At 38.1% G+C, this 24528-nt stretch overlaps 1 protein-coding gene across 3 annotated transcripts; it reads left to right on the top strand.

Moving 5' to 3' along the window:
• Positions 1 to 646: 646 nt before the first annotated feature.
• Positions 647 to 24428, top strand: ccdc24 (coiled-coil domain containing 24). Of its 3 annotated transcripts, none has more exons than XM_088598096.1 (9): positions 647 to 742; positions 1205 to 1443; positions 7750 to 7922; positions 13029 to 13196; positions 14764 to 14868; positions 17913 to 17967; positions 21650 to 21704; positions 23049 to 23163; positions 23632 to 24428. In XM_088598096.1, exons 2-9 carry the CDS (start codon positions 1276 to 1278, stop codon positions 24308 to 24310), a joined length of 1518 nt encoding a protein of 505 aa, XP_088454222.1. In that variant the 5' UTR covers positions 647 to 742; positions 1205 to 1275; the 3' UTR covers positions 24311 to 24428. The 3 variants fall into 3 exon arrangements, with proteins under 3 accessions (XP_088454222.1, XP_088454224.1, XP_088454223.1); XM_088598098.1 differs by having other exon boundaries at positions 654 to 742; positions 1230 to 1443; XM_088598097.1 differs by having other exon boundaries at positions 686 to 714.
• Positions 24429 to 24528: the final 100 nt, after the last annotated feature.

Genomic DNA, 24528 nt, shown 5'->3' with positions numbered 1-24528 from the left:
ACCACAAACAAGCACAGTATTGTCAAAAACCTGTACAAGGTCAGTAAAAAAACTACTACATTGAAAAAAAAGTAAATAATCTATTTAATCTTGAGTATTCTTTTTTACCTTTATTACATTTCTGCATCTCTGAAATTCAAATTCGGAGGTAATCATGTTTTTGAACAATCATGCTACAGTTTATATGTTTTACTTTTAGCGCCGCTGAATGTATCACTCTTAGTGTAGTCGAATATAACTTTAATTCTTTATTATTATATTACCTTTTTGTATTTTTATTTTTTTACCAGCATTACGCTTCAAGTGTTTTTTTTTACTTTAACTTGGAGTAAGAGCTTTCGAAATGATACTCCACCTTAAATCTGTAAATTCCATAAACTTCAAAAAAGCTAGACAGAACAGCATGTTTTACGTTGAACTTGCAAAAAGAACAATAACACAGGTACCTAAATGAGCAACTACACTACCCGAGCTTTATCAATCTTGAGGATTATAATCTCAGTTTCCTTTTTGCGCTAAACATTAAACCGACAATAAAACAAATTGTTATATAGTTTTATATCAAGAGTATATCAGCACAAAAAAAAATAAAAAAAGTATATCAGCACTGTAAAACTCGAATTATCTCGCGATATTTCTACCTGGAGACGGGATTGTATTTCCTGGATACAGGAAACCAAAGTTAAGTGTGACAGAGGGGGAGCTGGCTCTACGGTATGAAATCAGTGAGTTTAAAAACGAAGTAAGTTACATTGACTGTCTTGTATCTGTGCCGGGGTTAGCACCTTATTTCGTTTTATTGTTACATGCAGAGGCGTCCGGTGATAACTCTCAAATTTGGTGCATCGCAGGGGTGTCATAAACGTGGAAAGCAGCCCATAAACTTTAAGCGTACCAAACCACTATGTGCGATCAGATCAAAATTCAGGTTAACGGAACGGATTAAACAATACAATGAAAAAAAAAACTCAGGTGCAAATATACGGTAGCGGTTATGTTTTAAGGGAAGTTTAAAGTTAAACTTTTTAGTTGAAAAAAAAGTTGAAAGGCCTCGTAGGTTTACGCGTTTGGTGAGCTTGCAAGTACAGGTCTGCTGATGGGATTTATCAGGAATATCGACACCGTGTGAAAGCATCCCGTGCTGAACGGAAGAGTTTGCGATTTTACATGCCGTCTGCTTCCCCCTCTCGCTGTCTGAAACCAGGTGACCCTGTTTTGGTCTGGCGCAGCAGATGCCGGGCGTGACGAATTGCTGTCCTTCGAAGATCTCCGTTTATGGCTGCGCAAGCGGGTGATGGAGATGGCAGCTTCATGGATGCAGCTGAGCTTCCAGAGTCTTTGTGGAAGTTGATCAAGGAGCATGTGCCCGAATCAGAGCTTCCAGAGATCAGGAGTCTCCTAGGAGATTCCCTGGTGGACCTGAATGTAGAGATGCACTCTGAGGTATGGGAGAAATGTGCAAGAGAGAGGCCAGTTGCTTGTGTCACTGATTCGCTATGAGTATGGTCGCAAATTAAATTTCCCCATTTGCTGAAAAAAAAAACAGGTACTGTAAATATAATTTCCATCTGTAGTGTTTTGGAAGGCTCCAGGGGGGTATACTGAGCATGGGCAGGATGTGTTTCAGAGCTGGAAATCTCATTACATCCTCAAGGAAATGAGATTTTCGCTCTCTACATACAGTCTTTACAGTGTGGAAGTCACAAGAAAACACAGAGCAAGAACAGTACTAAGACTGGGTCAAAGCTGGAATTATGTGTCCTAAATAGAATGGGTTTGTGTTCGCAACATTTAGCATATGAGTGCGTTTGTGCAGATAGTTAAGTATTAAAGAAACAGGAGTCAAAAAAGTAAATCTGCTTTCCTAAAAAGTATGAACACAAAATAGCTTACACTGCCAGACTGTAAAGGAAATGGGATTCTAGTTTAACCATTTATTCATTTGTAGATTTTTTTATATACAGTATTTCAGTGCTTTCAGAGTCTAAACATTAAATGCACCTTGCGTTTGTTTTTGAGGGGGTTTGTCATGTAGATCTGCTATTTATTTCACAACCGAGTGGTCTAATGTCACTTCAGTGCTAAGATGCAAATAAGTCAGAACTCAATACTATTAAGCAGATGGCAGACCAAAATTAAACAGCATGTTTGTGGAAGTAAATTGCAGATGGTCGAGATATGGTGATTATGACAACAGCACAATTAACCAACAAGGGATATGAATCCCAGATCTTATTTAATTTTTTCTAGTGGGCTGGGGGGAGTTATCATTGTTGCATGCACACAGCATGGTTTCACATCCAGGCGTTTTGGAATTTTTGATACGGTTTAGAAATATTTTTATCATATACAGCATATGTTATATCTCATATGCTATAAAGAGTATTTATGGCAAATCAAGTGCCATATTGTGCTGCATAAGCACGATATTTCAACACGTCGCCTAAAAGTTATTTTAAACGTGGTTCTACTTGCAATGCTTTTTCTCTTGTTTTCAAGTTGCAGAAAAGTGGGCAGCCTGGCACCAGGCCATTGAGATCATGGCATCAGGCCATGATCTCAAAAGTACTAAGCCCACAGAAGCTGTTGACTTTGGAAACGCACCCAAGAGAATAGTGGGTTTCACTTGAAAGAGCCAAAGGGTGGAAAAATATTCCTTCACCCAGCTCAGGAAGCTGTGGTTTTTGTCAAATTCAGTAATGTTGTGCCTGCAAATACACAAATACTTTACATCATTTCTTGGAATTAAAGCAATGTAAACTGAGTACAAAACTAATGTAGCTATCTGTTTTCTTCAACATTATGACTCAGTGTCTGAAGCTTGGAACAGAAGATGCATGCTTCCACCTTAGTCTTATCTGAACAGACCGAGTCTTGTACAGTGCTGGAGTTTTGTTTGTTACAGTTTGGAATTGCAGTTGTGGTATTTAGTTGTGGTATTTGTTACTTGGCAATACTCCTGGTTGTCAGTTCCTGATTGGAATCTCCAGCTTCAGATAAACTTTGCTTAAGTGCTTTGACCCTGGTGTCAGAATAGAAGGGATTTGAGCCATGCAACCTTGTGTCTGTAATGGCTGTTGTCTGAGCCATTATTATTTTTATCATGAACTCCACTGTACCTACAGCAAAGGCAGAATCTGTTGGAGGAGTCACACAATTCTCACAGTAGCTCACACTACAAGCTCAAAAGCATCCAACCCATCAGTGGCCTGGCTGGAGCTTGGCAAACAAAAAGGAACTCAACCCCTCCTCATCGTGGTAGCGTTTGGCCAATTTTGCACCACTGCCTGGGAAATCTCAGAGAACCTCTGAGAATGAGAATATCTGAGAATGTGATACTGTTAGCTAATATTATAGCCCAGACTCAAATTAATGTTGTCTGTGATATTGACTTTAAAGTGCACTCAGAGTGTGCACCTTGACTGTCTGAGCCCCGAGGAGTCCCCTGAGCTGAGTTTAATAAACGTGCAATATGCACTATCTTACTGTAATGTAGGATAAGCACAGGATAGCGACACAGTGATTGATGATTCAAAATACACACAATCCTATCTATTACTGTAATATGGGCTTTTGGCCTCTGTAAGGTTCTTTCTTGAGAAATGGTATTCTCTTACAGCTGCTTTTAAAACAGCATTCTGATATGAAGACTTCATATGTCCCAGTTACTTTATTATTATCACAAATTCAATATGTATGCAAGACATTTTGGCAGCTAAAGCATTCATTGCATGTAAGAAGATGCTGATTTTGATGCTAATTTGTGTTTTATTTAGAAAAAGGAATATGGAGGCGTTTTCTGTCAGCTCTGAAAACTTAAGAATATGAAGTAAATACTATTACTTTACTACCTCTTCATTGTATTTTGTATGGCTATAGCTTAACATATTTATATTTAAGTATTAATCTGGGTGACTGCTGTTTATTTAATTTGTATTCACAGGTACCAAGAATCTTAATCGAGGTATCCTTTAGATTTTAGGCTCTGAAATAAAACAATAAATTACAAGACTAATGTTTTTACCTAGAGATAAAATCAGAATGTAAAGAAAGCTATTTCACTGTACCGTTCAACCAAAAAGTGAAATGAATGAAAGATGAGATAATAGGCCTATTTTTAGCATATTTTTTAAGCAGCAAAAAATATATTAGAAATTGAGTTCTGCTAAGGCTTTAAATCACAACAGCCTTGAAAGGGACCATATACAGTATATTCAACAAATTAGTTATAAGTCTAATTTTTGTCCAGCATTGTAGACTTGAATTTTAAGAAATACTACTATAATAAATAATTGCATGCATTTAGTAAGTCTTAAAATAAAGCTCCAACATCCTCAGATTAGATTTTTTTAAGAGGAAGAAATTAGAGGAGATTGATAACATTTAGTGACTGATTCTGGACATTGTTCAACAGCGCTTGATTTATATGGTTGCATTTCTATAAATAAGTGCCTAGTTCTTCTCACAGTGGCTAAACAAGAAAGAAACAAAAAAGAACTGCTGCCAAATAATCACAACATTAAAAATCAACATTAATGTCCACCCTTCAGAAGCTTAAATTCTTATTTGAGCCTTTCTTCTTTTGAGCTTGTAATTGAAAAATCCACTTAAGTGATTAACTCGTATGTACTGTAATTGACTATTGGAATGATAGCCTCCTGTGCTACCAAACTATTAATTGTTGTAGGATGAGCCAGAAGTATTTACTGGCTGCTTAGTGAGCAACATAGAATTTATTTTGGTTTTAGGGGGGAAAATGAATGCTGTCTGAACAGGAATGAAATGTACCAATAGCATCTGATGGAGAGTTTGTCTAACTGGAGCTACAGTACTACCATTTCATTTACAAGTGCACCCAAGGGAAAGAAAGTTTGCTCTTGTTTTTTTTTTCATATTGCTTCCGTAGTAGACTTGAAGATGCAAATTGAATCAGTTGCTATGGGAACACACTGTTTGGACACCAAATTTGGAGATTTCCTGTAGCGCCAGTAAGCTAGTTGTTTTTGTTCCAAATGCCCTAATAAGGACAGGGGCCTCTGTCCTTCAAATTAGCTTAACAGGTTATGAGTCATTTATGGGGTTAGGAAGCTCTCTGTTCACTTGTTAATACGTTTGTTTTGACCTTGCTATCTTCTTTTTCATTTTTATAGCCTTTTTTACATTTCTAAACATGATTTTGAGCTACAAGGCACATTTGTCAAGTTATCACAGTTAGCAGCCATTTCACCCTGCAACTCACAACTGGCAACCCACTAGAGCTAAGCAGATGGGAGTTTGGTCAGTACCTGCTGGAAGAATTAAGTGGGGGGGGGGGCCAGTAGGAGGCGGTCATCCCCCAGTCTGTGTGGGTCCTAATGCCCCAGTATAGTGACAATGACACTAAATGAAGGTCCGGACTCTCTGTGGTCATTAAAAAAAACCCTGCGCATTTCTCAAAAAGAGTAGGAATGTTACTACTCGGTGTCTTGGCTAAATTTCCCATTTGCTGTTACCAGTCATGGCCTCCTAATAATCCACATCCATGAACTGGCTTCCTCACTCTGTTCTCCTCCTCCCTGAGAGCTGGTGTCGGGTGAGTGTAGTGGCGCACTCTGGCTGCCGTCAGATCATCCGGGTAGGGCTACACATTGATGGTGGTGGAGGGGAGTCCCATTACTGGAAAAGCTCTTTGAGTGGAGTGTCCAGAAAAGTGCTATATAAGTGGAAGGAATTAGTTGTATTGCCTAGTTAAGATGGCGTGTTTAAAAATACACAAATGTAGTGTTGGAGGTGCCTTTTTATGTATAATTTGGATAGAGAGATAACAGTACTAATTGAACTTGTAATATTAATATTTCTAGTAAATTTTCCCTTAGGATTGATTTTACAATGTTTTAAGTAGCAGCAAAGGGCTCTATTTGTTTTCACTGTTATCTCATGTTCTCACCCCTCTAATGAGTGACTTCCTTCTATGGCAAACCTGCAAAATAGGAGCATAGAGTAGTGTTACACAGCCTGCTCACTCAGGATCACAACCTGAGTCTGAACAGGAGGGTCGCAGAAAATATTTCAACTCTAACATTAAACACAGGATATGAAGTCACTGCTTTCCTCTTTTTGTTGGATTCCAGCCAGTCCCAAAAACAATCAAATGTTTTGGACTTGATCTTATCATATTTTATAAAAATGCAGTTCTGCTTTCTTAAACGCACACTGATATAAAATTGGCCACAGACCAGGCAGCTCAGTGATAATCTCCCGTTTGAGCTGAAGACTACATTGTCACCATGGATTTCTTAACACCAGCACACACTCTTTTTATTAAGCACTGAGTTATATACTGATAAAACAAAAGAACCTGGAGATATATCTTTGAATAATAGTTAATATTTAATTTTCAAACACAAGGATATTAACTGTCTTTTTATTATCTCTGAGCTATGTTTTCATACATTTTGATTTAATTTGATTCTTGATACAGTCTGAATTTGAAATTCACCAAATATTCCCATCTTAATCTTATCCAAAGCTAGATATATCAGTATAACATCCAGCTGGATTGATTTTAGATTGACTTTGGATAATGGATAATTTTTTAAATGGCATTTCACTTAGAAAAGAAAAATTGTCTATTGTTTTCACATTAACCACAAATATGTATTACTAAGTCAATAGAGCCATGAAATGGATTGAATATAGTAACATTGTAAAAATGTTCAAACTCAGATTGTTTTCGAATTGATCGGTGGTCAATTTTTTTCTCTTATTGAAAAAAAAAACACGCAGCAAAATATTTTATATGTCCTCTCCAGATTAGTTGAATAGATATGTTACTTATATTTGAAACTGTGGCATTTAAGAAACGTCTTTACATGAAAACTCACGAGACAGGATTTGTTTAGACAGTGCTGGAGTGCATTGAAAGCGTTGATCTTGTTTTTTATCTCGATTATAAAAATATAAGCATCACAAAAAAATGTTGTCACTCAAAAAACAGAACTTGGAGCTCACAGAGTAAAAATCTAGCTTTGTGTGTGTGAAAACAGCACTTGGAAAGTGCCCAGCAGAGACTTCAGTAGGTGAGTGATGAAGTGTTGTGTGAACGTACCACAGACTTGAAATACACAAGGAACTAGTTTAATATTCCCTCAGGATAGCTGGGACTTTGATGTATACCTCTGGGCCTCTATCTGAGTTTAAATTAATCTCAGCTGTTCAGGTGCAGACAGCAGTAATAGACTCCAGATCTGTGGTCTCAGAGTTGCCACGGCTTTATATAGACTACTTTTTTAATGAGAGCTCGTGACTCTTAAACAACTTGATTTGTTCGCAAAGTCTACAGTTGTGTGTTTCCTGCTGGTAATAAAAAGTTTAGACTATCTCTCTGCATTCTCATGCACTAGCTAATGTTCTCAAATTGCTTTTCTGTTGAAAGGAAAATAAACAAAAGCTTTGGACATTCATACTTCAAGTGCAAACTCAGAATTCAGCATCTGAAAATGTTAGGGCAAAACATATATTGTGATCAATGCAGCTGTTTCAGCATCAATAGACAGGAAACATAGGTCTTGATCATGTAGGTTTCATATTTTTATCTTCTTGTAGAAAATCACAAAGGTGAGCATGTCCTAGTTTCACATGGTTATGGATCAATAAAAGAAGAATTTCCATCCTCCATATGGGTTGGTTTGTGTGCCAAAGCAGAACACATCTGACTGATGACACTCTGCAGTCTGTCAGCTCATGCCCTTATCTCTTCGGCTCAAATAGGCAGAGGCGTGGTTGGGGATCTGGCGAGATGCAAGATCTCAGCATGACAGACAGCCCAAGGCTCATGCACCCAGGTCGGTCCTTGCGGATCCCCCTGCTGTCAGAGAGATGCTCAAGCAGGAGATACGTCTGCTTCTGCTTAACATCCAAGAGAAGGCGTCTGAACAGGGGAGGTAAGGCAGCAGACCTGGACCAGAATCTCTTTTTCCTTTTTACTCCTCAGTTCAATTTTTCATGGAATGAAAGCACAATCTATGACCAATTTTCCTTTTCAAAAGCCTCTTCTCTCTTGATTGTCCAATGCATTGCTTGACATTATATCCCCCCTACATTCAACTGTTGGCTGCATGACAACTGAAGAAATCCTTGTTTAATGTAGTTTTGGCTCATTTTTTCTTTCAGTCTTTCTCCAAAGTCTTAAACTATATCTAAATATTTAACAATCAGAGAAAACTAGGGAGGCTGGTTCGCTATTGTGTTTCTCAGGATTAAGGTATCTCTGTATTTTTGCCTTTCAACGGTTGTTGAACCACAAGCACAAAAAACAGCCTTGTAATCAGACTGGAATCCTAAGTACTGTAGCAAGCTTTAGATCAATTGATAGCCTAATGACTATACTGGCTTTCTGTACTGGGCATGAGAGAGAAAATAGCATGACTTAGTTCAGCTACAGTTCATGTTGACATTTTAATACTCCAGAGAGACAATTTGTTTTAACTGCAAGTGAATAGCATGGCAGTGAACTGTGGAATGTTCCTCAGACTTCAGTTTCCCCATTTTTCAAACTTAGTGTGCCGGTTTTCTTCTTAGGGTGAGAACTTCTGTTGGATCCTTTCTTCTTGATTTTCAGTTAGAACTCTGACTCTTCCTAACCTAAGTCTTGTTGTAAAACATGTTTAAATATTGTGAAACTTCAAAATAATGTACACATGTACTAGATGTACTCAATTTATAAATTAAAGAGAGTGCTTACAAGTACATTTCACTTAGCCTCTGGACAGCAAAGTGGTGGTGTATTTAGCAGTACTGGCTCACAGTTCAAGGGTCCTCAGTTTGATTCTGTGCTGGAGTACCTGTCTGTGTGAAGCTTGCATGCTTTCTTCTGATTCTCTGGTTTCCTCCTCCTCCTCCTAAAGACATGCAAGCTAGTTTTGCATGGCTACTCTAAATTCTCTTTGATCCCTGGTTCCCATTAGCCAACCACAAAGGTTTTGAAATACTGTATCTCAGTCACATGTGGCACACATGAAAAACAGATGTTTATTAACTAAATGCATTTGGAAAGCTGCGTTATAGCTGTATTTTGCTTTAGGTGTGCCGGTTATTTTATTATTTTCAGGAATGCTTCAACCCTCGTAAGTAGAAGTACAATACAGTACTTCAAAACAAAGACAGGTGGTTTAGCATTACAATGTTAACAAGTAACATTGTTACTCTTACTTTTTGTAAGCAATCAATTCATTTTAAGATTAATATGATGTTTATTGATTGATAAGTACAACTTAATTTAATATAATCATTTTTCATATTGTTAGAGCTTTGAACAAAACAAATGTTAAAAGGAGATATACTGTATTTTGGGGTTCACAGCACTTAACGTGTAGCTATGTTATAAATCAATCCTATTTTGCAGCAAATACAGCATTTTCTAAAGGTATTGTACATGTCACTGTAATCAGATGATGATGCATACAATAGACAGTGTTATTTGTGTGATGTTTTTAATAACACGGAGACTTTACAGACAGACTGAAGATCATTCTGCAACATGTGAATTTGAAAGCATTTAATATGTATGGTCACTGCTCCTTAAAAAAGTGGAAATAATAGTTGTCACATGCAATTGCACGATCCTACCTTTAGTCCTTCCTTGCATCAGACTTCTGCCTGCAGACTATAATTTCTAAAAGGTAGGATGTTCTAAAACATACCGGCAGTGTTTTGATGAACCGAACTACAGTTTGGAAGGGAGATGCCTTGTTTTTGCGTGGTGTTACTCAGTGTGAATTTTCCATTTCTACACAAACTGCTATCCGTTTTATTGTCTAGGAGGAAGTTGTTCGGTTTTCTTTGAGACCAGAAGCTGCAAAATATATTCCCTATCATCTAGCTCCTTGTATGAAAGACTTTTTGGGTCTTACAAAATCTTTTCATTATTTTTTTTTGCTGTTTAGAAGTACAAAACATTTATTTTTGATGCAGTAATGTGAACTCTATAATGAAGCTGAGATAAACATAATTTGGACAAAACTATGTTTTCAATTAACAGAGGCATGGAGCCTCAACATTAGGTGTCTTTATGAGATCCCTGAGGATGTGCCCATAAATATAAAGAACAATTAAGGGTCCCCTCTGTGACCTATCACAAAAATGCACTCAGCTGCCTGTTTTCATACTGCAGAGTTGAGTCATTCACAGGTACTATAGAAACCTAATCTGCGCTGAGTGTGGTCATTTCTCAGCAACTGGCTGGACCACCAAAAGCATGCATCTTCTTGACCAATTATTGTCTTTTTAATGCTCATTCTGAGTCATTTGTAGAAAAAAAGGATTTTCTTTCTGTTTGAACTGTTTAAATGATAGCACCACAAATCCTGAACACTTACTAGTGGTCTGAGGGTGTGCCATGTTGGATTTGCCCGTTGATTAAGGATAAAATGTGTCTCAAAACCTTTAATGCCTACAGTGTCAGGGGAACTATTTTTACAACTATTACCGTAAACTATTCTATTATCATTTGTTTGTTTCAATTAATTTTGAAAAACAGTAAGGTACTACAAATTCTCGAACCAGAAATACTGTAAGTACAGTGAAAAATACAAAAACAAGGACAGGCTTCCTATTTTCCTACATTCCTGAAAATAAAATCCTCCATGCTGCCATTTTGTACCTGCATCATAAACCCTTTCTTCTACTGTCACATCGTTTTCACTGTATTCATCATAAGTGCTAAGTGTTTCAGGGTCAGCTTTAATAAGTTTGCATGCGCATGAGTTTGAGAGCTGATCACAGATTTCAGGTATTCTTGTACAAAACCTCAGAATTTCTCTTTAATCTTATCCCACATGATTTGGTTTCGTTGTGTTGATCCCTTCAAAGATACACAATGTTTTAAATTTTACAGGTTGAAGAAAGTTGTGCCTATTTATTAAGGAATTACTTATTTTGGGTGTGTGTATTATTTATGACTTAGTGACATCACCATTTCTAAGCAGACTTATACAAATAAATAAAAGAGGAAACTAAAGTCGAATTTGTCAATTATCAAATTGTCAGAAGCACATTCTGCTGGAATCAGTTTGAAAGAGGACTGTTTTCGATTTCTCAAACCTGGTCTTGGGAACAAGGTGTCGAATACAGCTTGTATACCATACATCTTGTGTGGTCCTTTCTCCTGTTGTGTTGCTGATTTGATCTGTTAAGCCGTAACAAGGTGGCCTGGCATCTTTCTCAATACAGTACGTTAATGTGCTAAAGCCGATTCTCTGGAAATGCAGTGTTCTCGTTAGACAGCTTTGTAAACATATGCTTGAGAACTAAATAGAGAATTATATAGCGTGCAGAAAATAAGAAAAAAAATTTGTCGAAGTGCTTTTTGTACTTTTTCTTTTGGATGTAGTTGAACTGAGTGCCTTGTTGAAAAGATCGGGGCTCCCTGGTTTGCTGTGTGCACTTGTGAGCTGCTCAGTGTTCTGCTGGAAGGCAAGTCACAATGAGCTCATTGTTAAGTGATTGTCCCATTTATCCTCCCTTGCCTCTGTAATGTGATTCAGGCAGGGCAGGTCAATCAGCCCAAAGCCAAGAAGTGCAGCATCCCTGCGGCTTTTTGTACCTTGACCTGACATATTGTCATCCTCTTGTAAAAACAACTGTCTGGACAACAGTGTTTTCACATGTTAGTACGGACCAAGTATTATGGAAGAAAGATACGTTAACGATACATGGCAGATATAAATGATATATTATGTTAATATGTAAATAAAATAAAATGGCTCTGGGACTTTGCGTTTGATAAATATAACGGGTAAAAAATGACTCAAGTGCACTTAATGAAATTTACATAAATAAGCACGACAAATGTGAAAAAGGACAAATGTTTGCACACCCATTTTACTGCAGAGAGTACTTCTTCCGTGCACAACTTGCACCTAGCCTTCAAAGTAAAATCTAATTAAAAATATATTTTTTTAAGGCAACAACCACTTTTTGTGTTAAAATGTGCCATTCATACGTGCAGTTCCAAGAGCTTGTAATACTCTTAAAAGTAAATGGCCATTATGATATTGATTATGTCATCTTTGTATAAATGAATGGATTTATGTTTATTACATGATGTCTTGTAATTGTTTTTGGACATTTTTGACTATGCAAAACCTCCCGAGCACACGCAAGTTTCCATTTTGTATTGTGATCTTAGTTCACAGGAGTCTCATTAGTGGCGTTTCTGCGGCTGCTGCCTCTGTAAACTACTGGACTGTGACCGTGATGCACCTGCTGTATTCTAGAGCTGAGTTCGGACTTGAGGAGTGGTGGAAGAGGTTAAGCACAGGCACGGAGGAGGTCACTCTGTCCTTGGCAGCTGCCCTAGCTGGTTGCTGGCTATTAAAACTCCGTCAATGAATGGTAGTTGTTTGGAGGCAGTGGTGTGAGACTTTTCAAATGAATGACTCCTCTTAATCCTCCTCCCCCCCTTTTCAACTCGATACAGATCTGTCCTCATCTCTCCACTCTTTCCCTCGGCCTATTAAACCTGGCAAAGAATGAATTAAAGTGTTACAGTACCATTGAAAGGCTCTGGGCTGCTGGCTTCTCCTTTAATCTGTCCCACACCTGATTTTTTGATGAACAGGTAGATTCTGGATACTGCTGAGAGGTAACCAGGGTAAATTAAGGAAAATGTTTTGAATTCCTGAAATTTCTAGGTGAAGGAATCAGTCACTTCAAATCAAGTATATAATATCAAAGGTTCAAAGTTTAATGGTATTCTGCTTTTTGTCTTTTACTCTACACAAGCTATTTCTATAGTGGAATTTGGTTAAAAATGAAGCATGCATCAGAATCTGTAAGGCAGACTGTTATGGTGGACGAAGAAATCAAGCATGCACTTCAAAGTTGAGAACTGGTTTCTACTCATGTACAGTCTTAGGCTTTATCTACTTTTTAATCTCGCTCTCACAAAACCACAAAACCCCCTTTCTGGGCTGTCCATCAGAAGGTACACTGCCAACAGTGTTGGGGTTGTTGTTCATCATTTAGATTTCTGTCCATCTTGTGTTTAGGGATGGAAACAAAGCCCTGTTGCGCTACAGCCCTGACGTCGTGAGCTACGTACTGGGCACCAGCACTTCAAGCCATGAGCTGCAGGGACCGAGGAGTGCAAGGCGTCATGATGGCAGACAGCAACTACCCAGCAGGCCCCAGAGTGCCAACAGCAGTGAGGAAGTGCGGTCAGTCCCAGTGCCATTGGGCGCGCTTTCAACACCTAAATAATCATTTCAAGATAACATTCGCTGATGAAAATGTAATGCTTACCCACTTATTTGAGTTGCTCCAAAATATTTCAACACTGCAGACTGATTAGGATTTCTTTCAGTTTTCTTAAAGTTTTTTGAAATGCTGAATGAGTGTGTTTAGAATCACACACATTTGATGGAACATTTGAAATAAGTGTGCAGGTGCTACATTTTGTCATGTTTTATTATATACCTTGCACCTCATAACAATGGATGCTCATTGTTCTTGAGTCAGATTTTGAAGTGTGTTTAATTTATCTGTTTTTGAATGGCGAATACCAGGTAGCTTGAAGGATTGTCAGTTAAAGACTTTGTATACAGGCGCATTAGTGTACATCTGCAAAAGCATACGAACAGCACTGCTCAAATATGCATTGTAATGAGGAATTCACCCAGTTCACTAAAAAAATGTTCTGCCTTTTAGCCCATCTCTAACATGCTCATCAGCTTTAAAACACTGATTTTTTAAGGCTGTCCTCTCCTACAGAGCTCAACAGTGAGGAGTAATTCTATGAAAGTACTGGATCTGGATACTAGAATCAATGCTTTCCCCTATTATTCAGACCCCATTCAGTTACCTTCATTCAGCCACAGTGTTCCAGACTTTCTCCAGCTGCAGGGACTATTCTTTCATTGCACTTGGAATAAAAGAGCCTTTTGTCAAGGAGTACTTTTGTCATGGGGCCTCCTCCTTACACTGATGTAGAAATTGAATTTTGTGTAATAGTTTTCTTCAATTAATACTTTTCGTCTCAATGTCTCAACATCTATATATACTTGTATATTTCTAGATATATGCAATCTTCTCCAACCATTTTCACAAACTACTTTACCCCTAGAGGATTGTGGTGAGCCAGAGGCTAACCATGCACAGTGCACAAGGGAGGACTACGCCCTGAGAAGGATACCAGTCCTTTGTAGGGCGCGCAAAGACGCAAAGACGCAAAGACGCAAAGACGCAAAGACGCAAAGACGCACAGGCGCACAGGCGCAAAGGCGCACAGGCGCACAGGCGCAAGGGTAGTTCGAAAGGCATCAAGTAATCTGGACAGAATATCTTTGGGGTATGAGAGGATATAACCCGAAGATTTACCCAGAAAAAGCGTGTAACACAGAAATAATGTGGTTGGAACCCAAACCTAAGAGATGATCTCTTGTTTCTAAAATAAAGTCAGATTCAGTTTTCTTCCTTCGACTACCGAACAGTACATCTGCTTGCAGTCAAATTTGTAATTTGGTAAGGAATAACAAGTGCAACCAACTCAACTCACATCCTATTATGATAAACCATTGCCATTTCTTAAGACCGACTTTATTTTACATTAAACCTATAAAGTAATTATTCCGACGGATACTCAGATTATTCCCAATTCAATCATTGTCAAGTTTAGTTTAGAAATTAATAGAATTTTCAATGAATGTGTACGTTCACAATATTCTCTTCTGCCCTTAGTAATGCACTTCTGCTCAACATGACATTAACTCTGATTTTATCACATAGGTCCTTTTCCAGACTCTCATCAACCCCCAGCTATTTGGATGACATTGAAGCCATTAAGGACAAGTTAAACATTATCCATATTGATGAGGTTGTGGCACATCTGCAGTAAGTAATAGATATACTGTTACCTGAGGGCTTGACAGGACTGGGTTAATCTTTCCTTAGAGAATGTTGCTTATCTTGGTGATATTCCTGTCTTTTCAAGCAATTACATTTTGTTTGACTCAAGGTTGTTATAGTAAATTATAAACATATCACGGACTGTCATCTCTGCATTCTATTCTGATGTTCACTGAAACGACAGGGATAAAATTCTTCATTGTTCTAGGTTGTTGCTGCTTCGCCTCCTGATTCTGTTCAGGATTTATTTTCTTGGGACTTCTCACGGGCAGAAGAAGCTTCCTTAGATGTTAATGCATATCACAAAATACACCACATTCCAGTGAACAGGGGTCAACAGCTCAGAGCCATCATGAACAGCAGTTATCTGACAGAGGTCTGAGTTAGTAGCATTTCAACAAGGATTTTCTGTGGAATGTGTCCCACCGACTTTCCTGCCACACACTGGTGCTTCTCTGATGTCTGATAGTCAGTGGTAAAAGATATGTTTTCATGCCCTGAAGACTATGCATAAGGCAAACTGTTTTAACATGTTTCAGAAGCAGAATTGGTTACGCCTGATTTACTAAAACAGATCATGTGTACGACGGAGTATAGTATATAATGGTTTTATAGATCAAATTTATAGATTAAGCAAAGCAGAAGAGAACCATTTTGAAGTATATCAGTTTCTTCCAAAAACTCAGAAGACTGATATTTTTAGCAGTTTACAGATTGTAGGCTGAATATCTAAGGAGAATATACAATAATGATCATTTTGATGGTGTCTCGTATGACAAAAAATGTCTAAAAGAAAGTAGAATTATGGCACAACGGCAGTGTGTATCTACTGGCAAATATATTTCAAATACCTCAATAACTGAAGCTTTCTGAAATGATTTGTATGTTTCAAATACCGATCGTTTCACAACAGCTGGGGTCTTTTGAAATGCGATCCACCGGTGTCGGGCCCTGGGTCTGATTGTGCAGCGCGAGTAAGGGGAATGAATGAGTGAGACGTGATGTTCAGCCATTCTTTGACCTCAGTCTTCCATTCTGTTTGAACAGTTCTTGTTTTCCATTCTATACAATAAACAGGCAGAAAGTGCACTGTGCATATCCTAGAAGAACAGCAGTAATATGTTGCAGAAAAACATTTTAACAGTTATCTTACTTTTACAGCATTTTACTTTTCAGCCTGTACTGTAAAACACGTATTGCGGAGTGTCTTTAATAAGAAACAGCAGGGTATTACAAAGGGGGCAGGAGGCCAGGCGGAGGCCAAATTGTTCCAGACGTGATAAATACAAGCTTCTGCTCCACAGGCATCCATTCCTCTGCCAAGGTTGCTCTTCCAGTCTGCCTTATGTATAACACTGCTCAGTTTATTGCTTTCATTAACAAGACGCACATCTTCGTACTTACAATAAGCAGAAAGTGTACAAAGAACCACAAACATTAAACAGGCCTGTTTATTTGAGATCTTACTGTTTCATAACTTAGAATAATCATAAAATATATGAATTTCATTTGTATTTTACATATTTTTATTTCTATAGTTTTCTCTGAGCAATGTTGTGGTATGTTCTGAGCTGGTAGCTTTGGTACACTATGCCTTGCTAGACCCAGAAGTTCCTGCTTAGAAAAAATACATTCTAGTTCAGCTTTGTTCTTAACCTGGTATACCATGTGCTATAGCATATAAATAAACGCAGGTAGAACTGAGAAACAGGTGTCTACTGAGCCAACTCTTTTACATATAACAGAAACATCTTTCTAACATTGACTAAAGGCCAATGCAACAGAAAGGGAGATACCTACTGTATGTACAAACTGCTGAGGATCTTCTGCACTGTACCTCCCTTCTGCTGTGTGTCAGCCTGAAGGCCTGCATCTGGAATATGCGATCTTCCCAGACTCAGAGTGGAATGCAAATAGTAAATGAAATGGCCAGATTCCAAGGGGAATAACCTGGAAAAAAGGTGGAAAAAGCTTCTTTTTACACAAAGAGAACAAAAGCTCCTATTGTCAGAAAATGGGGAAAAAATATCTTAATCTGCAATTCGGTAAAATTCTCCTGTCAAGCAAAATCAACCACTTCAATCAAACTTCCCTATTATGTTTTTAAAGAAACTTTCTTTCAGTTAATAATGTGAATAGTAATGTTTGTAGAAAGCACAGATGCACCAGCTTGCTACTTCATGTATGAGCAAGTCACTAACAGGCAATTCATCCTTGTAAGTCTTTTTTTGTGTTTTATTTTTCAAAACGTTCGAGCAAAAATGTGTAGGTGAAGACAGAATTAATAAATGAATTAGTTGACTCTTACCCTTTGCTGAATGAACTATAAAATGCTAGCAGATGCAGAAAGTCAGGGATGGCCAAAGGCTGTGGGTTGTTTATCCCTACTGAGATAAGTAGCTTAAGGAGCTGAACCACCTGGTTATTGGCTCAATAAGACCAATTTAACAACTTTATCCAGCTCTTCAGGTGCTGCTTCTTTAAAAGGCCAAGAAAACCTGGTGGACAAACTGGCCTTCCAGGACCAAGTGGGCACTTATTTAGTCCAACTCAGATTCAATTAAAATACTATAATAATGTTTCTTTATTAGCCCTATACAATTTCTTGCATTAGGAATTCGTCTTTTTCGCATACCCCAGCTTTTCTCCATGGAGACACAGACACACAGACAGGGAGAGAAGCTTGGGGTCAGAGCGCAGGGTCTGCCATTCTACGGCGCCCCTGGAGCAGTTGGGGTTAAGGGCCTTGCTCAGGGGCCCAACGGAGTAGGATTCCTCTGCCGGCCGGGGGATTTGAACCGGCAACCTGCATGTGGAATATGCGACACAGGCGCAGATTCTTAGCCACAGAGCCACCTCTCTAGAGAATGTGCTATGAAGCACAGCATTGAATTTTAATGGAAATGATCCCTAATTTTGTTCTGGCATGTCATGTTCTCTTATTCATCACAGGGGCTAATACATTTAGAAAGATGAGAAAAGAAATCTGCTGTTTCCTCTTATCGATTATTTTCTTTATTAAATTGCAGATCTGTTCTTAAGGAGGAGTGCGAGGCTCTGGAAAGGCATGTTCAGTTTCTACAGGTGAGAGCTTGAGGTTCACTTTACAGAGAAGGAACTAACTGGTGATGACTTGCATGCTGACATGATCAAGCAATTGCCTTAAGGACGTCTGATACACTCATGCCATCTCTTCATTAAACATGTTTGCTCTATCCTTAAAATATTTTTCTGCAAATTGCCATTTAAAGACAATATAAAATTGTCTGGAAAAAACTACTAGAAAAAAGTTCCAATATCCTAAAAGGGCAGTGCCTATAGAATCCAGAGACGAGGTGTTACATTTTCCAGATGCAGGAAAGGTTAACTTTTCCTGGCATCACAGAATCTGCTGTTTCTGTTTTGGAATTCGCTGTTGCTCCGTGACAAGGCTTTGCTTGAACAAATCACTGAGGCTGTATGGAAAGGAGATATTTGAAAAGACATCTGAGGTGGAATTCCTAGTAGGAAGAATACATGCTTTTATTCCTGGAGGGGTGAACAGAGGTTTTATTGTCTGGCTAGTTTAATAGTTTTCCTTTCCCTAACTGCAAGAGCATTTTGAGATTTTGAATAAAACAGAGGTGCTTTTCATTCATATAATACACCATTTACTCTTCAGTAACCATTTAGCCCAGTACATGATCACAGTGCATTCAGTATGTTATCTATATATTATAACTAGTGCTCACTAAAAGCATGCAATACCTTTAGCAGAGTTTCAAAGTGATGAGTCACTTTAACAGGTATAGTATTATTGGATGAAAATGCACATGCACTGAGTCTTGTCATTTCATTATGCATCTCAGTATGTGTTATACATAACACATATACTGTATAAGAAGGATAAATCACCCAGCTGTTAAAAACTAGTAAGAGTGGCATATGTAATTTCTCAGTGGTTCTTGCTGGAAGTAGGCATGCAGCTGGCATGAATATAAAAGAGGTACAGGGCATATTTACTAACACTTTGCGTGTGGTGGCCATGCGACATCCAGTTCATGATTTCATAATCAATCATCTGCTAAGATGATTTAGTCAGCTGAGGATGTCCAAAATGTAGAATCTTTCATCAGAACCACTAAGGTGATCACTAAAGTCACAAGACAGCCCACAAAATTCAACACAACTGCAGTCAGTTAGAGGCATCCATGTTGAATGCAACAGGTCTCATAGTCTGCTGAGCATTCACAGTCCTTTCCATGACTACTGAGCATGGATATACTAGACTAGATTAGAGAGGGACAGTAGTACAGGGATGTGAAGCCGAGTACAAGAACATAATTATAATCATATGTCGCCATCACATGAAATGACTGGCAGATGTAATAATCGTCAAGGTCATGTCATAGCTGCGTCCAGGAGTCAACTAATTTCTTCTCATGCATTTTTGCAGTTTCCTGGCTTTTACTTTATGTAGTTGGGTGTGCTTATGTTTATTTTTGGGGTACATAATGGACACTATTTTTCCCCCAAAGCTAGCCTGTTTACAGACATGAAACATCTGTATTTTCTTTAAGCGATAAAGGCAAAATTATACAACAGGGATCATCTATGCCCTGTTCATATGTTTGATTGCACAAAATATTCAGACGTCCTGAAACCTACAGCTGTTCTGACAACGCTGGGGTGTGTCTAAGCGAGATGTTTTGTCTTTATTCTTGGAAAATTTCCGAAAATGGTTCTAGGCAGTTCTTCATAAGTCTGAACAAGTTAAAAATTAAAGAGGTACGCATGCAGTATGTTAAGAATTTCAATTTTATTTTTTTCCAAAGATGAAATAAATGTGAACAACAAAATGGCTGTTGTGCAATACAAATCCCTTTCCATGCTCTGCCCTGTTCTTTTTAAAAAACATTTTATACTTTCTGCCCAATGTAAGGTAATACACTTTATTGATAATCTTTTATATCTTTTATCCAAAGAAATATAACATTTGTCCCACTTTATACAACTGGAGCAATCAAGCCAAAGTACAGTACAATGTAGCAGTGCAGAGCCCTACCTGGGATTTAAACCCACAATCTTTCAGTTGCAAATTGTAAGCTCTCACTACTGCTCCACACAGTGTTACTGCTAGAGTCACTGCGCGTAACATTTTCCAGCAGAGCAGCCAAACAGAAGAACAAGATTTATCTCCTTTCAAACATTCAGGACTTCTTGAAACTTATGCATAGTCTGCAAATCATTGCCCAGTACTCTTTATCACCGGCTATGTTCAAGCATACTTAAAATTAACAACCATTCCACCAATATGTGATCGAAACAAAATCCCTATCCCAAGCCATACGCTCAAAGAGTTGCATTTGTAGATTTCTGATTTCTAGATTGCTAGAGTTCAGAGTTCAGACTGAAAGTGAAATGTTCTCATATCTCAATCTCATTTGGGGATTACTGAGCGGAACTACCGTGTCTGTTCATGTTTTTTGGTTGACAAGGTAATGCTACCTCGGCCTTGTGTCTGCTCTGCACCTGCTTTTGGAGTTGCTGTCACTCCTTCCTGAGCTTTCCCAGAGGATGGAAAAACCTCTTCCTTTTGTTTTCTTAGTTTCTGAATGGCACAAAAACATGGATGCTTATTTTTTACTATTATAAGATGTCGTTTTTTAATGTGTCATACAACGTGAAATGTGTTTACGTGTAGCATCTATTGGTAAAGGTCACTTGTCTATCTGCGTCTTCGTCAGATTTTGTAAATGACATTTGTAAATAAGACATTTTCTAGTTCCTTCACCGCCTTCTTTTAAATTTCATATTTCTTGATATTGTTATTTTTATTTTAAGATTATATTATGTCTTTATCCTGACATTATACATCCTAAAATTATATTTAATAAAAGTGATGTTTAATCTTCAGCTGTAAGTGTTAGAAAAATACATTTTATTAGTAATTGCAAGATGTACTGTACCTACTCTTGGGCAGGGGTATTCGGGTGGCTGTTAACTTTACTCCGGTCAGCTCTTCTGCTTCAAAGAGGACGTATTTTTAGCAGCCAGGCGGTTTAGGGTAATGAGAAAATCAGTTCTTGTCCTCTATTGCTGAACATCGATACCAATACAATCAGTCCTGTTACAATTAACTGGATATGATAAACAAAAAAGAAAAAAAGGCAAGACTCAGGGGTTTTGTTCACTCTTTCTTATATTAGTATAAACACAAAGCTCTGGCACAGTTTACGAGCATTATGTCAGTATAATGTGGATTACCCAGTGGATATTCAGTACTTTCCATAGTGCCAAAACTCTACAGACAATAAAACTAGTATTAGTACTAGAAAATTGCTATTTAAATTCAAAATTACTTTAAATCAATAACAAATTATGTGTCTTTTCCTGATGCATAATTTCAAATAAGTCCGTAAATCTATTAAAATATAAAAAACATTTACAAGGGCGCAGAGGTGACCCATCTAGCCCCGTTGTTGACTCTTCCAGCCTTGACTTGAAAGAAACAGAGATTCAGCTTCAGCGACATGGCTGTGGAGCGCGTTTCCTGCATCCTGTAAGCGATTCCTATTCTCAGTTTTAGACTACTGCCCCTTAGCTGTCATTTATTTTCTCTGGTTCGTGTTTCACTCCCGGCTCTGAAGAGGCCCACCTGGCTGACTTTTTGTCAGTGCCTTTGAGGATTTTGAATACTTGAATAAGGTCCCCTCTTGGTCTTCATTGGTCCGCACAGTTCAGAACAGAGCTGAGGTACATGTCCTTTCTTTCACTTGTTTGGCAGGGGTGTGTGGAGCAGGATAGATCTGATGCCACTGTACGAGAGCCTTCTGTTGCAGGTGAGCAACGACTTGCTGCACATTTAAAACAGTTTCCAGAGCATGGCTGTTGCTGTTTTGCGTTGCTTCAGTGAAAATAATTTCGTTTATGGTGTGTACATGCATTTTAGTCCACTGCCTAATTACCAGAAAAAAATATGAAAGACAAAGCTAGTTGTAATAAGAAAAATAATAAGATTAAGATTTAACTATATTTATACTTTACAGTAGATGAAAAACAGCAAGAACGTTATGCAGTTAGAACTAGTTCTAAGCAGGATGAATAGAATTTAAACATAATACAGAATTGCATAACTTAATTGCAACATTCTCATGGTGCTGGAATGTAAACCAGGAGTGTGTGTCTCTACAACTTGAAGGACGTTCTGTCCTTTGATATTGAGGTTTCACTGCCATCTAGTGACTTTCAAAGAAAAAATGTTACTAGAACAGCATTTGTGGTGTCGCTTACAGTATATGATTTTCAAAAAACTATTTTCATTCACAATAACTTTATCAGTTCTCACTACTATCATGATTGTTCTTTTAAAAAGTTTTTGTATACAATATACTTTCACTAGAAGTTATTCATGTTTATATGGCATTATGAAACAGTGCATTAATATTCAGGGAACATTAAGGGAACAGCCAGCTACTGAGTGCCTTACGTCATTACTTGTAGAGTCATCTTGAGAGCCTGCTATGTGTTAGAATAGATGCCATGGATTTCAGTATTACAATAGGCACACTTCTATACTATACGCTCACATTTATAAATCCCTGCTGTGGAGGAACTATTAACATTTTGGCAGGTTGCAGACCTGGAGTTTTGTAACCCAGATAACTCAGTTTGTTGTGGAAGTATCGTGTTATTTCTAGTTCTTTTGCAAAAAGGGATTAATTCAAAGCCTGGGTTCTCACTGCCAATCTGCCAACATTCATGTGCTAAATTCATTCCTATTAAAAACCTGCACTTCAGCCAAACTAATGATCTTTTGGAGCAACCCTTACATCTGAATGTGCTATGTAAGAGTTCTGAAAGCCAAAATTCTAAAATTACTGGTGCAGTTATCTTTCAAAAAGATTATATGTTGTTGCCGAAATCATCCAAATGTATTTTGCATAAAGTGGATAATAAAAGACTAACATTTTGTATTTTTTATGTATTTTGATAGAGTAAAACACTGTTTATTTGCCACATAAATAAATCAAACTGCTTTATAATACAAAGCATACAATAATTATTTGTTGTTTTAATTTAAAAAAAATCTCAATCTCTATAATTATTATTTTAGCACAGGACAGATCTTTTGAGGTTATATAGTAATGGTGATACTGGATTTCATTTCTCTTTAATACTTGAAGAGCTGAAAGAAGAAAGAAAAGTAATTGAAAGAGACCTACAACTTGCAGTACCGACACACTGCTCTCTCAAGTCAGACAAAGTACCAATCTGTGGGACTATGCTGAAGAGCTGCAGGTAAGGAAGAGCTCCCTTACCATTTTCAAATTTGTTACAGCATTTTGAAACAGTGTTTACCAGTAAAAGGTTGTCTGTCATATCAATATTAATGGTAAGCTTTAGGAGCAATAGTGGTAAAAGATGATGTACTGTAGATCAAACTATTCAGTTGCAAGTGCATTTGCAGCCTGCTGAAACACTGAATCACCTTAACCTGACAGTGACAATATCCTTACAAATTGATGCCATTTTTTTACTGGTAAATTCAAACCAATAAATTACTTACCTCAGTACCCCTTAGATCATTATGAGAAACAGTTTGTGTACACTTCAGCTAGAATATTTTAGACTAGCTTACAAATCTACACTATATGAAGCCTCACCTGAGATGGGGTCTTTTTATTGTGAAGTGAAAGGGCAAGGATTTAAATGTGACCTGGTTATATCATGAATGTGCCTGGATTAAAGCATGTTGTTCTTTTTCAGAGATATAAAGCTTTTAAGGGGATCTTCAGCTAATATATTGAAACCAAGACTATTGACAGCACTAGCTCCAGTTCAGAATGACCCAGAAGACACAACAAAGACCCTGTGCAATCCACTTTTAAGTGTTAAAAACGTCACTCCGCAAAGGACGTTACATGACACAAAGCTTTCCACTGCAGCTACCGAAAGATCTTGTCATCGTAGTGATGTGCCTCTCAGGAAATGCAACTGGAACCCGGACAATCCATACGCTAACAATAACAGCCGAAGCCCGTTGGAATTACCTGAAGTGTCTGTTCCAAGTCTTGATTCCATCCATTTTGTGGACACAGAGCTGAGTCGTTTGGGATGCCACATTAAACCTGGATTCAGTCAGTGCAATACAGTCACCCGCAACAGCAGGGGCAAAACACATTTTCATCTTGTTCCTATGCAGAGATCGGCTTCAAGCCCTGGCTTAGAAAGTGCAGGCTCAGCCAGGGCCTCAGGACCAGAAAGCCCCACACAGATGTTGTCCTCTAAGTTTAGATTGGTCCCAAATTGTGGTCCCCCCTCTAAGATCGCTGTTCGGACACTCATACCCACACCCCCATCAGTGGAGAAGCCAGCTGGCGGAGTCCAGTCTGCCTCACGAAGAATCAGGCTGCTGCAAGGAGATAACCTTGCCAGCAGCACTTAAGAAAAAAAAACCTTTGTGACCTTCAAAGATGTTTTTCAAGATTTCTTTTAATGTGAAGCGAAGGGAAAGGTGAAGTTATATAAAGTCGAAACGTGATTAAAAAAATTCACTATAAAAAGACTGTCACTATGCAACTGAATTTATCTGCACTCATGGGGCAATCTGCTTGTTTTAAATCTCCTCCCCACTGAGAGCTGGTGTGTGGTGAGCGTTCTGGC

The sequence above is a fragment of the Lepisosteus platostomus genome, chromosome 11 (assembly GCF_059453375.1).
Source record: "Lepisosteus platostomus isolate fLepPlt1 chromosome 11, fLepPlt1.hap1, whole genome shotgun sequence".
Classification (NCBI taxonomy): domain Eukaryota; kingdom Metazoa; phylum Chordata; class Actinopteri; order Semionotiformes; family Lepisosteidae; genus Lepisosteus; species Lepisosteus platostomus.
Note: the sequence above shows the minus strand (reverse complement) of the source record. Positions and strands in the feature narration are given on the sequence as shown.

What these genes read in the sequence shown, in the direction of transcription:
- ccdc24 (XM_088598096.1), top strand. Translation starts at nt 1,276, where the DNA reads ATGGCTGCGCAAGCGGGTGATGGAGATGGCAGCTTCATGGATGCAGCT. An exon ending in GGCATGTTCAGTTTCTACAG is followed by an intron (nt 17,968 to 21,649) that starts GTGAGAGCTTGA and finishes CTTGTTTGGCAG; the next exon opens with GGGTGTGTGGAGCAGGATAG. An exon ending in ACGAGAGCCTTCTGTTGCAG is followed by an intron (nt 21,705 to 23,048) that starts GTGAGCAACGAC and finishes TAATACTTGAAG; the next exon opens with AGCTGAAAGAAGAAAGAAAA.